Source organism: Hylobates moloch, unplaced genomic scaffold, assembly GCF_009828535.3.
Source record: "Hylobates moloch isolate HMO894 unplaced genomic scaffold, HMol_V3 SCAFFOLD_1, whole genome shotgun sequence".
Classification (NCBI taxonomy): domain Eukaryota; kingdom Metazoa; phylum Chordata; class Mammalia; order Primates; family Hylobatidae; genus Hylobates; species Hylobates moloch.
In genome coordinates, this window is record NW_026652276.1 from 80,637,933 (window position 1) to 80,652,024 (window position 14,092).

Below are 14,092 nucleotides of genomic sequence, written 5' to 3' on the forward strand. Positions count from 1 at the left end.
ACTTTCAAGTGGCTGTAATCTCATTTCATTTCATTGTGTGAATATATGAGATAGATATTAATATATTGGAAAAATTAGAGAGTAATCTTGCAATGATAGTAAAATAGACAAGTGCCCAGGAGCAAATAGGCCAAAGTTAAACCAAAACAGAGGTAGGTCAGTGCCATAGAAAACAGAGTAAGTCACACTTTTAAGAGTCAAGAAAAATCCTAAAAGATCTAGGAATCATGTTGAAATACAAGTTGCTTTTGGATCATCAGTGGAGAGTTTCTTTCAAACTCTGGGTTTAAACTATACCAAGGAGACATTCCTCTATATAGGATATATAGGATATCCTACACATACATAGGAATATATATATTCCTACATTATATTATACAGGAAAAAACTCTCCAATACTGTAGGCTGTGAAACAGGAGCAATTACAAAGTAAACTCACTAGTCAAGAGAAAAATACCAAGCAGTAGGTTAGATAGAATTCTGAATGCAATTATCTCCACAACACACTGCCAGATGGCTACCAAAGAATAATGGTCCCATCTGACTTTTGTAAGAAACAGGGAGGAGACAAATTTTAGGAAATGCTTTCCCTATGGAAGTTAAAAACAGAAGTCTAAATGGAGTTCTAATAACGAAGAATACTAATACTAACGACCTTGGAGGTTTTTCTTAGCATAAGAAACAATGTCATCTGTACCCTTTCTGAAAAAATGAGTAAATATATCCTTATATCGTTCTCATAATCTTCTGTTCATAAAGTTCAAATTGTTTACTCTTGAAACATACTCTTAAATTGTTTACATCACCAAGAGTTCTTAGCTTTGGGGGTGTCTAAATTTAAATATTATATTCAAACAATCAAAATGTTTTACACTGATTTACTAATTAAAACAAAGAAAAAAGACAAGACACTTGGTATCACAATTTAAAATGTGCAAGGAAGTTAGTTAGGATAAATATTTATTTCCACATAACATTTCTTAATTGTGAAAAACACAATATCCTAGTCACATTTACACATTATTTAAACTTTGCACTAAATTACATTCAAGATATTCAGTAATTTTGACCAGGAATCTGAAATTAGAAGTAAATATATAATACTACATTTTTCTTATATTTTATATGATTTCAAAATACTAGGATTAACATAGGGATAGCTTTAAAATTCACACAAGAACAAAATGACTATAAAAATACTCAGAAATACAGAATTTCATTGGATATGATTGCTTATTCAAATAGGTGACCATGTGAAGATTTAAATTCACTATGATCATTTTTAACAGAACAGTTATTAATATATTAAAACGCTAAGAGGCTGCTTTGGGGATCACTGGCTAAATCATAAAACAATGGAAACGTTTACAATGTAGTATCTGTATTGTAAAATACACAAAGGCAACACATTTGGAACAGAAAGTTTCTGTATTTTTTCAGCATTTATAAATACAAACTTCATTAACTTTAAATTCTTCTTTCTATAATTTTTAGGCTCACGTTCCATAAAAAGGGGGGCTCCTTAAAGAATTGTGAGGGGAATTTTTAAAAGGTATCAAAATGTAGAACTTAGTGGAGGCTTTGTTGATTTTATTTCCTCCCATTAGTTTAATCACAAGAGGAACTTTTCTTCACTTTTCATGTGCACTTCCAACAGAGTACATAATTAACAGTCTGTTAAAGCCACAGGGCTCTGAATTATTGTAAAACCGAATATTGGAGTATTATAAAGTTGATGATTACTACTCATTCTTAGGAACCAAGAGCATTATGAGATTTAGTTTTATTAACTTCACATTCATTGAAAGTGAAATCAAATACTGTACTTTTAGTAATATCCAAAACTTCTTAACTTTCTCCTTATATAAGTTTAGTAAAGATGTATTATTTTATATGGACTGAAATATCTACAGAACCTTCTCAAATGGAATCTGAAATTTCATTTTAAAAGACTGTTTTTCCACAACATGCATTTAATTTAAAAGTGGAAAAAAAACTCTGCAGAAAAAAAATGACAATTGGAGACCTGTTAGTCTAACAGGAGAACATGATTCAGGACCAGCATTAAGCAGTGCATGACCATTAGCTGCAGAGTAACTGTACAGGAGTGGAATTTCACATACAATGATTCACCATGTGGCATTCCACAAGTATGTATAGAATATGTTTATTTGGAAAACATCTGTTGTCAGTGGGAGACAAACTTAGCATATTTCTGATAAAGGTTTATATTGAAAAATCCCACAAAACTATTACAAAGTTTTTCTAAAGCATTTCGTACAAGCCTAGTATTTGATCATTAGTCACAACTCGAATTTTAAGCAAATACTACTTAACTCTACATTATGTCTGATTCTCCTTAACAAGTTGTAAATAGGTTTCTATATATTTTTTTCAAATGACTAAGTTTTAGTTACATATAAATTGTTAAGTATTAAATTTATCATATTAAATCAAGGAAATGCATAAATACAATTATTAAAAAATGCTTTCAAACTAACTTTTTGATTTGGGTCTTCTGAAATAAGTCACTAATGCTAAGCTATAAAAACTAAAAAGAAGTAAGACTACCTTTCAAAAATTCTTCTGAATGAAATTATCAGGCATCTTCAGGTCACTAAAGTAGGAAAATACAAACTAGGTAAATATGACTTATCTCTTTAAGGAAGCTATTGCTCTCATAAAACTGACAATCAGAATCCAGTTTACAAATGTCTGACGTACAGCAAGGAACACACAGATTCTCGCATTGGCTATCGTATCTGCTCACGGGGATGTCTCACTGCTCAGAAGTTTAAACACAGAAATGAAACAAGTATTGCACTACTTACAGTATGAAGGTGGATTTGGGTTGAGGGACAGAATTTACAATACATGATCAAAGCAGTTTTATTAATAATTGTGACACTCTTCTCATATATATGTAAAAAATAAATTGAAGATCGAGTCATAGACAAGTCTCCCTGTCAACACCTTTCCCTGAGTCAGCTTTCTTCTCTTTTCGGCTTTCAATGCTACAGAAGGAAAAAAAGGAGACATTTATTACTGCAATCCAGCATGGCTACTATGACATCTGCTTGCTCAGACATAAAACCCGTCAACCCCGCTATTGCTCTCTCATGCTGCGAAGCACAGATAGCAACAATTAAAATCCTCTGCACTCAGTGAGATAGAAACCAAGAACTGCAGAGAAGGGGAAATTCAAAAACAGACACTAAACAACAAAAATCAGACATTTTTTAAACAGTTCCAAAAACATGCAAGATTAATACCATGGTCCTCATTTGGGCAAGTGACTCACTGATGATAGTTGAAAATGTCAGCCATGCCCCCATCTTAAGATAGCGCCAACTCTAGTAAATGACACAAACAAGATGTCGCAGGAGGCATTTCTGGGCTCTGCTGCAAATGGCTCGTCCCTTGCGCATGGACTGGATCTTGACCTTTGATGAAGACTGTACCTTGGCCAGGTTAGACAGCTCCGCTGGCCTGGAGGACAGGTTACCATGCACGCTGCTCTCCAGACACCTGTGCTATCTCGTTACAGACAAACCCTTACCCTGTACATCAGAGGAATGATGCTTCACCTCACTCCTCAGATAAACTCATTCCCAAGTGGCTTCTGTTTAATCTCACCCTCTCATTAACTTTACCAATGAGCAAACTGGTCATGTGACTCTACCATTTTTGTCTATTTGGTTCAATATTTTCCCATCGTACACTTTTCTTACTCTCATGCTGACAGTTTTCATGGAAAATTCAAACGATATCATTACAGGGATGAAGTTCACCCCATGTTCCAGAGAGGGCAGAAATGCTTTCTCCCTGATACTTGCAGCACACGGCAAAACCTCCTCATCTGAGGCTTCTATGTGACCCTCCCTGCTGCTGACACAAAGGGCAGCCCATAGCCAGCTACTGAGGCCCTGGGCTGTAAGTATCCGTACATTTTTACTGTTAACTTCGGCCCTTAATATAAATTTATGAAACACTTGATGATAGTCCGCACCCTTGGTTTTATAACTCTTCTCCAAGTAATAAAGTAATAAAACTCCATTTTTCTATGGGGCCTCCTGTACAGCTTTCTAAGTGGTCAATAACTTAGACACATTCTAAGAGTGTGTTTTTTAAATTGTTTTTCCTCCAATTCAAGCTAGAAACAGCCCTTCTCAGTTGTCACCACCACCCGGCACCATCAGGTAAGAAGTGCCGGAGCTTCTGCCATCTGTGGCACGCTGCCAGCTCTGAGAGTTGGTGTGAGCGCGTGTCTATGGCGCCCGGGTTTGTGCCTGCCACACTTCTCAGCACATACTACTTACAGGTCAGAGCAAAGCAACTTTTCTCCCTTTTCTTTTCTCCTTCCATGAGAAAAGATGACAGTGTGCACATGATGTGTTGAGAGCCTTAACTCGTATTTTTAACTCCTCTATCTGTATGACTCACTTTCTTCTACTTTAAGTTCCTTTTATATGACAAGTGTCTGCTCTCCTGCTTTCCAAATTAACTTTTACTTAAGCTCTACCTGCCTTCCAGTCTCTTTTGCCAAACAAAGTCAATGAAAAAGGGCAGCATTGGGCTTGGTGTTGGAAGAGCTAGGTTCAGTTTTCAGAAGCTCAGAATGAGCTGCATGAACTTGGACTAGTTATTTAATCTCTCTGAGACTTGGTTTCTTCATCTGTAAAATTGGTTTTGGACTAGATGGCCTCTAGGCTCTCTTGTAGTGAGGATTCCAGAATTCTGAGGCTGGTATTCCCAATTCCAATGAACTCTTATTTTTTGAAAGATAGAATAACAAATCCTATCTGTAGGAGATTGTAGGACAGAGATATACTGGTCTCTACACATGTGCAATTACTGTGTGCACAATACTTTGAAACGTAGGAGGTGTTCCATAACCTTTTGATAAATGAATGTGTGCCAAGTGGCACTATTAGTCACCAAGTCATAAATAAAAAGATTCATAATATCAACTTGATCCATAGATGTGCTTCCTCCTGACTCTCTGCTTTGGTTGTTTGGTTACAAAACAGTAACCTATTAAATGTCTGGGTTTTTTTCCCTCTTCATCATAACTATAGTTTTGGTATCAGATTAGATTTCAGCAAACTATGAAGCAGAAATTTTATAACCAGCTCAAGACCTCTAGGATCCATTGTTCTGAATTACTTGTTACGTTCGCTTTTGTGGAGGCCAATCAATTTTAAGCTTTCATTATAACAAACATGTATTATGTATCTGTTATCTCTCATTGTAATAAACATATATTGCATATCTATCATATGCCAGGAACTCCATAATGACCTAGGAATACAAGATAGATAAGAGTGTCCCTGCCCCTGAGGAGTTAAAATTTAAAATATAAGGAAGTAATATTTCAAGAGAGAGCAAAAAGTGACCTGGTACTGTCATGATGCTAAGTAAACTACGAAACTATTACTTTTTAATGTCACTAAAATAGTGGGGTTTTTTTTGAGACAGAGCGTTGCTCTGTTGCCCAGGCTGGAGTGCAGTGGCACAATCTTGGCTCACTGCAACCTCCACCTTGCAGGCTCAAGCGATTCTCCTGTCTCAGTCTCCTGAGTAGCTGGGATTACAGGTGTGCGTCATCATACCCAACTAATTTTTGTATTTTTAGTAGAGATGGGGTTTCACCATGTTTGCCAGGCCAGTCTTGAACTCCTGAGCTCAGGTGATCTGCTCGCCTCGGCCTCCCAAAGTGCAAAGATTATAGGCGTGAGCCACCACGCCCAGGCTAAAGTTTTTATTAATAATATTTCCAAGAAGTCATGAGAGAGCCTAAGCCCAGGCAATCAGAGCAAATAAAGAATCTGGGATAGAAAAAGGTGGTGGCGGAGTGCAGGGGTGGGTGTTGGGGGTAGAGCGGATAGTCCCAGAGACTAGCCTCTGTCACCAAGGCAAAGCTAAGTGCTGCTTTTCCTAACATTGCCAAGGACCTCCAGACACACTGATCTTGGGTATCAGTTTAAAAAACGTAGCATTTGCTAACCTATTCTGATGCAATGTGGTTGTCAATGAGCCCTATTTTCACCAGCCCATTTAATAAGCTGCAGAGGCTCTTGTCACATGTATGTATGACATCAGGATCAAAATTAGACATCCTCCAGATAAGACAGAATTTGCAGTTAGTTCTTAGATTCTACTGTCAGTTAAACTAGAAAAAATATTTTTGACAACAAAAAGTGAATGATATAATTGAGAAAATATAATTTCTATTCAAAATTCCATGAAAAAAAGGGTTTCTAGTCTTCTCTGACACATATTATAGCACAGGATGGAAAATAACTCAGAATGGGGGGTGTCAAAGCTGCATGGGTGCCAGCTCAGGACTCAGGAGATACAAACCCTAGTAACCTGCTCTTTGGGCTTCTTTTTGCCAATGGATACTCTACCAGGTACTAAATTTTCACAGTTCCTAGTCATGATGCTTTAAAGCCTTTAACAGATACCACGAAAAGGAAGTGGCTTTGGGAGCCTTATTAGTATCAGTGGTTTTAGAATTCTATAAGTCATACACTTTCTGCCAGAGTTTCTACTGTAATGAGGATAACAGAGATTAACTACCAACCAAAAGATGTTTCTCACATGGAAAACCACAAATGCAATCACATCAAAAGGTAAGGAAAGCTGGATAAACTTTCATTCCACAATAATTTGAACCTCACGTCAGTGAAAATACATTTAAAGAACAAGAAACAAGTGGTTATATCTAAATATAAAGGATAGTCTATTGAAAATTGGACCTGTTTTAAAGCACATTATATTGTTCACTAGAGTCAACCCACTGTGTGAAGTCATTTGGATGTATATTTTTAAAACAAAAAGATTTTTCTGGTGAAAAGTATCACTTGACTTTAAGGAGTAGTTAAAATATCACGTCACAAGACTTTTGCTTGAACCAAAGAAAAATAGAGGAAAAGTTTGGACTTTGAATCCATAAAATACAGGAAGAAAAATTTTTACAGGTTTGATTGTTTCAAATTCTCCACATATTGATCATCAAGGGCATTTTATTTTGAGCTCATAAACCTGGATTTAACATTTAAAAAAAAATCAGAGAAATGTCATATTTTTCACGTGACAAGTACACATTTCAATGGGCTTGAGAAACTGCCCTTCACATAATGCTGATTTTCTTCAAAAGTACTAGCAAAACAGAGAATTACTATGAGAAATATTTGTCAGATTGTAGCAAGGATCTTTGAGAAAGGAAGTTAAAGCATGTTTTAGAATAAAATGTTACTTTGTCCTGAGCCAGGCAAAGAAATACATGAAAGTTTTAAAGTTCTATTAAGACACAAAATACCAACCAAAAGTCTTTGAGAGGGAGCCCATTGAGTAATTTATTAATATATTATCTTCATTTGTAGTAAATATTAAAGGTGGTTGAGAGAGAGACACACACACACACAGAGAGAACTAATTCCCAGCTTCTGGGATGAAGATTCTATGCACCTGCTGTTTGTCTCGTCTTGTTTACACTGTTTGGTATAGAGATGACACTGAAGCAGCATGCCATTTTGGGGTGACAAAAACCAGCAATAAGAGATATATTCTCTAAGTCTAATGTAGCCTCTTTCTGTTGCCCATGTTTCCAGTGATGTCTCATGAAGTGAGATACAGCTTGCCAGTTTGGAGGCATGGTGGTACATAATGGAGGCTCTCAGCTTTGCAATTTCTTTTTCTTTCTTTCTTTCTTTCTTTCTTTCTTTCTTTCTTTCTTTCTTTCTTTCTTTTTTTTTTTTTTTTTTTTTTTGACAGAGTCTCTCTCTGTCGCCTAGGCTGGAGTGCAGTGGCACAATCTCAGCTCACTGCAACCTCTGCCTCTTGGGCTCAAGCGATCCTCCTGCCTCAGCCTCCAAAGTAGCTGGGATTACAGGCATCCGCCACCATGCCTGGCTAATTTTTTTGTATTTTTAGTACAGGAAAGGTTTCACCATGTTGACCAAGCTTGTCTTGAACTCCTGACCTCAAGTGATCCGCTCACTTTGGCATCCCAAAATGCTGGGATTACAAGCATGAGCCACCACACCAGGCGAGCTTTTAAATTTCTTAAAGGGACAAATTTAATTTTCCCTATCCAGAAATTTGATGCCATTACTAACTACAGTTCTGTGAAAATTGTTGATTTATACATGACGCATATGTATAAATCAAGGAAGGAATAAAGTTCATTCAAGTTTCAGACTAACTTAAAGAGCTGAGTTGTTACAGATATATCATCAAACTCAGTCTGCTACTGGATCTGAGCCCAACACTCTCCATGCCTTTTGCCTCCCCAAAACTCACACAGAGGACATAGACTGACCAGGTTTCTAGAAGACACCATTTAACATAAGGAAATGCAACCAAGGAATAGGTTTGAGGGAGAGGGTCTTACCTTTGGGGAATCAGCTTCTAGAGTGATTAGGAAGGGGAGCTTATGACAAAAATGTAATATAAAAATTAAGTAGAAAAAGTTAATTTAAGGTTACAAAAATAAAGGAACTTACTAATTATAGTAAACACTGTCCCAATTCCCTCAATCACTCTCTAACAAAAAGAGATATTAGCATAACATAGGAATTCCTTTTTCTTCAGATCAGCATCTAAGAAGACTGGGTGATTTGAACTCTTATTTATAAAACCTGGAAAATTCACTTGGAAATCCTATGATGACTGTTGATATTTAGGGACACACTCTTCCCCCAGCATGCACTTAAAACTACCATCCACAATTACAGGAGTTGTTTGTACATTTACATACAGAGAAGTAAGAATGGATAGAACTTTCAGGAGTTGAAAATTTTGGGATAAGAAGTTTAGGGAAGACTTTCAGGGGGTTGAAGTCAGGACTAGAACTATACTAAACATAAATATTTCTGCATATTTATAAAATATAAATATAAAATACACACAATGCATATCAGTCTAAAAAAGGGAAAATAAAGGAGTGCAAAATGTGGACAAACGTCTAAAGGGGTCCTGGGGGAAGTGGGTGATGAGGGAATAAAATAAAATCATACCAAAAATAGTAGGCCAAGATGAATGTCCAAAAATGTCATGCATTGTGACTCATTTCTAGCACAGTTCCCCATACCACAGTTGGTATGAAAAACATACCAACATTTGAAATAATTACAATTTCTACCTACTTTTGGAAAGAATTTTCTGGAATATTTTAGATCTAAATTTGATGGAAACTAATATTATTCTTTTGCTTATGGTTTATGTCAAAAAAACAACTGGAATTAGTAAAAATTATTTTTATTTTAAAATCCAAACCTTTTAGAAGGAAAGCTTGACTCCTTATCTTTTGAGTTATCGGCAGTAATCAGAAGGTTCCTCCACAAGGCAGTCTTTGACATTTCATCAGATATATTGATCACAGATGGATCATCTCTAGACAGGAGTTTCCCCAAATGAAATAATAAACATTACATAAGTAACTGCAGTTTTTCAATGACAGAAACTAAATATAGGACAATCATATATCTATGAAGAATATTTTTCCCAATTTTTAAATTGTTGTAAAATACACATAACATAAAATTTACTACCTTAACTATTTTTAAAAGTACAGTTCAGGGTTACTGAATACATTCATAATGTTGTGCAACCCTCACCACCATCCATTTCCAGAACTCTTTTTATCCTATAAAACTGGAACTCCATACCCACTAAGCCATAACTCTCCATTTCCTCTTCTTCCCAGTCCCTGGCAACCACCATTCCACTTTCTGTCTCTAGGTTTATGACTTCTCTAAGTGCCTCATATAAGCAGAATCATACAGTATTTGTCTTTTTGTGACTGGTTTATTTCAGTTAGTACAATATCCTCAAGGTTCATCCATCTTGTAGCATATGTCAGAATTTCCTCCTTTTTAAACCTGGATAATGTTCCATTGTATGTATATGCCCCATTTTGTTTATTGTACAGTATTTTTGATAATTAAAAATGAAGAAGTATCTAATATTTCTCTCAATTATTGAAAACAATCTGTGAAAAATAAAAAAATCTAAAGAAAATATTCTAGTTGAATAGATACTGATTTGGCCTGTGGTATTCTTAATTCATTTCAAATTACAGAGAATGGGTTCCGCATGTCCATTGCTTAAACTCTTGCCCCTAACATCATAGCATCCAGATCACTTCTCTCCTTTGCTCAGACCTTGCAGTGGCTCCCAGTCACTCACAGTCAATGCCAAATCCTTATAATGGCCTAAAGGCTCTGTCCCCACCTCACTCTGATTTCACTTCCTGCCAGTGCATCCCTGCTCATTCCTTTCCAGCCCCAATTTAGTAGCCTCTTGACTGTTGTGGAACACAATGGGCATGGTGCTGCCTGGGGGCCTTGTCCTTGCTCCTCCCTCTGCTCATCATGCCCCTTCACATGGAGAAACCTTGCCCCTTCTTTGTTCAAATGCCGCCTTTTCATATGACCCTGATTGGTGATAGGTCACAAGAGAGGAACAAATGCAACTTTTAAGAGGAAAAAAACCTTGGGTCTCCCTCTCTTGCCCAATCTGGAAATGTGTTCTTCAGTTCCTCTAAACCCTCCAGCTGTTTTGGTCTTCCTAGAAAGATAGTTCCCTGGTAATTCAAAGCATCAGATTGACTACTTTCTTAAAAAAAAGCGTCATGTGGAATAGACATTTTTCATGATATTCTGTGAGGAAGAGTCTTCTGAGCAAAAGATTTTTTAAAATACTTGATTGAACGAAGCTATACAATTTTTTAAAATGCAGTACTACTTAGATTGTTTCATATGCTAATATGCATTGTGAATCTCCAAACTGGAATGCAGTTTGGAACATTTTTTCAAACTTATTTAACCACATAGCCCTTTTGAGAGTGGTATCACATGAGACTAGGTTTCTACCTAATACACTTGGAAATACGTTGGTTCAGCTAAACAATCAACAGGATTTTAAAATTTAAATGTTGTAAAAAAGAAAAAAAGATAAAACATCTTATACTTGTGCTCCCTCTTAAGTGGGAGATAATTATATTTTTTTAAATTCTAGGGAATATAATTTTAGAGTCAGACCCTAAAGATCTAGAAAATTCTTTCCTATTTTGGTTTTTAACACTATGACAAATTCCCTTCTCATAAAAAAAGTATTCTCCGTATTTTTATTGGCATAACCTTAAATTATTCATAAAGACTTTGAGACTATAAAATTGGGCACTAATTGATACTTAGAATTGTACAAGAAAACTATTTAAACTAAACTATATTGAGAGGGAGACAGAGAAGAGAGAGAGAGGGGAGAATTTTGGGCCAAATGCTTGCAAAAGTTTTCTTTATAACTTCAGTAGTTTGCTTTCTTTTGCTATGTTTTGTTCATAAAGAAGATTAGCAAATTTTGGAGAATTGCATAAATATTTCCTAAAATGATGATACAACTGAATCATTTAACTTAAGAAATAGATTATATCTTTGGAAATTCCTTTTTTAGGGGCAAATTCCCAGAGTTAAAACATTTACCTGTGATCAACTTAGTGAATACCTAGTCATTTATACCAAAAATGAACCTTGATCTGTCTTCTGGTGCTACTTTCTGAGAATATGAAAGGGATTTTTCATACACATTATAAAACAGGAGCAAGAAAGACTTCAGACAACAGCTTCCTGCTTCACTTCATTTAATACAATTTGATTATAGTCACACAGCTATTATTGGCAAAACTTAGTAGTAGGACCCAGGTTATCTAACTCTTGGTTCTTTCTACTCTTATACAATTTCAAGAAACCTCTCTGAGGATCTACCCAGTATGAAATTCTTAAAGTATGTAACAATGCATTCCATTACTTTAATTGATGTGTTTTTAAATTTATGTCTTACCTATAGTGCCCTTCCAATGGGAGTTGTACTGTGCCCTCATCTTCCATGGCTAGCATACTTTGTTCTTCCTGAAAAGACAAATGTAAAGTATATAAAGTGAACCTGATGAGTCTCCATTTTACATTAAAGAAGAAACACAGATTAATGTTTCATTATCTCGTTAACCTCAAGACCTTCCACTCTGTTTGCATTTATTAATGTTAGCACAGGTCCTTTCAATAAAGTATCAGCTACCAAGAACATAAGTAATTAATGAGAGTCTCATAACACAAAGTAATTTAAATGCTAACAACAATCTCCTTCATGTCACTCAATAAAAAACATGTTAATTTCCAAGCATATTTTTAAAAAATTAATCTAAATTTTATAAGGAAAAAGTATGGGTGATATAATCAGTTTTACTGTTATAAAGGTGAAATTATATTCCCAGATGCTCTATGAGGACGGGATGAGGGATGTACTCAGAACAGTGGTTCTCAAACTTCAGTTTACATCGGAATCCCCTGGTGGGCTTGTTAGCAATATCCCCCAGAAGTTCTGACTCCACAGGTCTGGAGCAGAGAGGGCATAAGAATTTCTAGTTCTAACAAGTTTCCAGGTGATGTTGATTATGCTGGTCTGGTGACTATATTTAAAGAACCACTACTATAGAGAGTTGGAAAGAGACAGTAGAAGATATTAATTATTAGTATTTTCCTGTATGGATCAAAACACAGATGAGTCTTGAGAGAGGAGGAAATGGAAGGTTTGACTCCATTTGGATGTGTTTTAGGCTTTTGTTTTATGCTTCAAATTTCTTCTTATAATGACAATATTCCATCTTTCCTCAAAGGGTGGAAATGATTTTTATATTCATACATGCATTTCTTCATACATAGCATTTTAAAACTAAATCTTTGGTATGAAGATAATCTTATGGCTACCATACTGAAAAATTCTGGTTTCATTTTCAAATAATGTTATCATCAAACTTTTTCCATGAAACAAAAAAAGAAAGTTATTCATAGATTATAGCTTTTATTTAATACATTTATTTAAAAATGAGTCCGTTCAAAGAATTACTTCAGGCCATTTTAAAATGTTAGAATTATTGGTTCTAACTCCAGAAATGGAATTTAAAGATGCATAAACATAAAAAACTAGTTGACCCCTTGCCCAAATGGAAACTGATGAAAGAAAATAGGGATGGCCCTGAAGGCTCATTTCCTCTTTCAGTAGCTTAGCAGAGCTAAGCTGGCCTGAACCAGCTTCCGGAAACACCTTGACCTTTGGCTGATTTTATTATTCCTGGCATGCAAGACTTTTCCTAGTGTCCTTGGTAAACAGACCTTGGCCCCCTCTCGGATATCCCATAGTCTGAATATTCCATGCCATATTTTTTGTTACCTAAAGAAACAAGTGTTTTCTAGTGCCTCTTCAGCTAACCTATGAAGATACAATGCCATGTGGGAGCAGATCGCATTTCTCTCTTGGAGTACTCTCCCATGCTGGCCAAGGAAAGTCCTTCCCTGCTGGGACTTTGGCTGTGATGCATACAGAATCTCTATGCCCAACCTATGATTTGGGATAATGGAGATGCCCGAGACTGCATGAGCTCTGCTACTTCCCTGCTTAGAAGCTTTCCCCAGAAACTCTATGTTGTATTTGTTCTCTGTGAGGCTAATGGCATGTGCAATACCCTTTTGGATTCCAGTAACTAATTTTATTTTCTCTCTTTGCTGTTCTTCAAGGAAAAAATTTTCTTTTAGGGCCTATCAAATATATTCTACTTGTATATTATACCTATTCTCTTTGTCACTTGGCCACACTATTAGAACTAAATCAAGGTGAATGGAGATTACCATTGGTTTGAAATTACTCATTCAAGCATTTTAGCAGAGCTAATCTGCAGCCTAGATTGAGGCTTGCCTTACAGCTGAGTTAGTCATAATATATGAAATATATTACATGCATAATATATAGTAGGCACATCCTGGCAGTCACTGGCAGAGCATATGTATCATTTCAGGTAGAAAAGATTCCTTTTTCCATAGGAAAGTTTACCTTAAGGTACATGGAGGGACATAAAAAGTAGACACTCAGTGATACCAAAAGCTACATAAGTAAAGACAAGATAGGAGAAAGATGCAATTCTTTCCTTGGTTGCCCACTGAAAGGTGAAGCCTGGTATATGATATCATTTCTGGCCAATCAAGAGTAAAATGTCAAGAAGCAAGATAGAATGGTTTAAGAAAGAGTAAAATGC

The 14,092-nt window shown here is 35.9% G+C and overlaps 1 protein-coding gene across 3 annotated transcripts in view; it reads right to left on the reverse strand.

Annotated features, from left to right (window-relative positions):
* Positions 1 to 830: 830 nt before the first annotated feature.
* Positions 831 to 14,092, reverse strand: part of SLC4A10 (solute carrier family 4 member 10) — a 270,598-nt gene continuing 257,336 nt past the window's right edge. For all 3 annotated transcript variants that reach the window (XM_032755567.2, XM_032755570.2, XM_058441626.1), the window contains 4 exons: positions 11,848 to 11,915; positions 9,283 to 9,399; positions 8,399 to 8,437; positions 831 to 3,014 (listed from right to left, as the gene is read on the reverse strand). In XM_032755567.2, the coding sequence (XP_032611458.1) occupies positions 8,425 to 8,437; positions 9,283 to 9,399; positions 11,848 to 11,915 (198 nt within the window). In that variant the 3' untranslated portion in view covers positions 831 to 3,014; positions 8,399 to 8,424. The remainder of the gene's footprint in view (positions 3,015 to 8,398; positions 8,438 to 9,282; positions 9,400 to 11,847; positions 11,916 to 14,092) is intronic.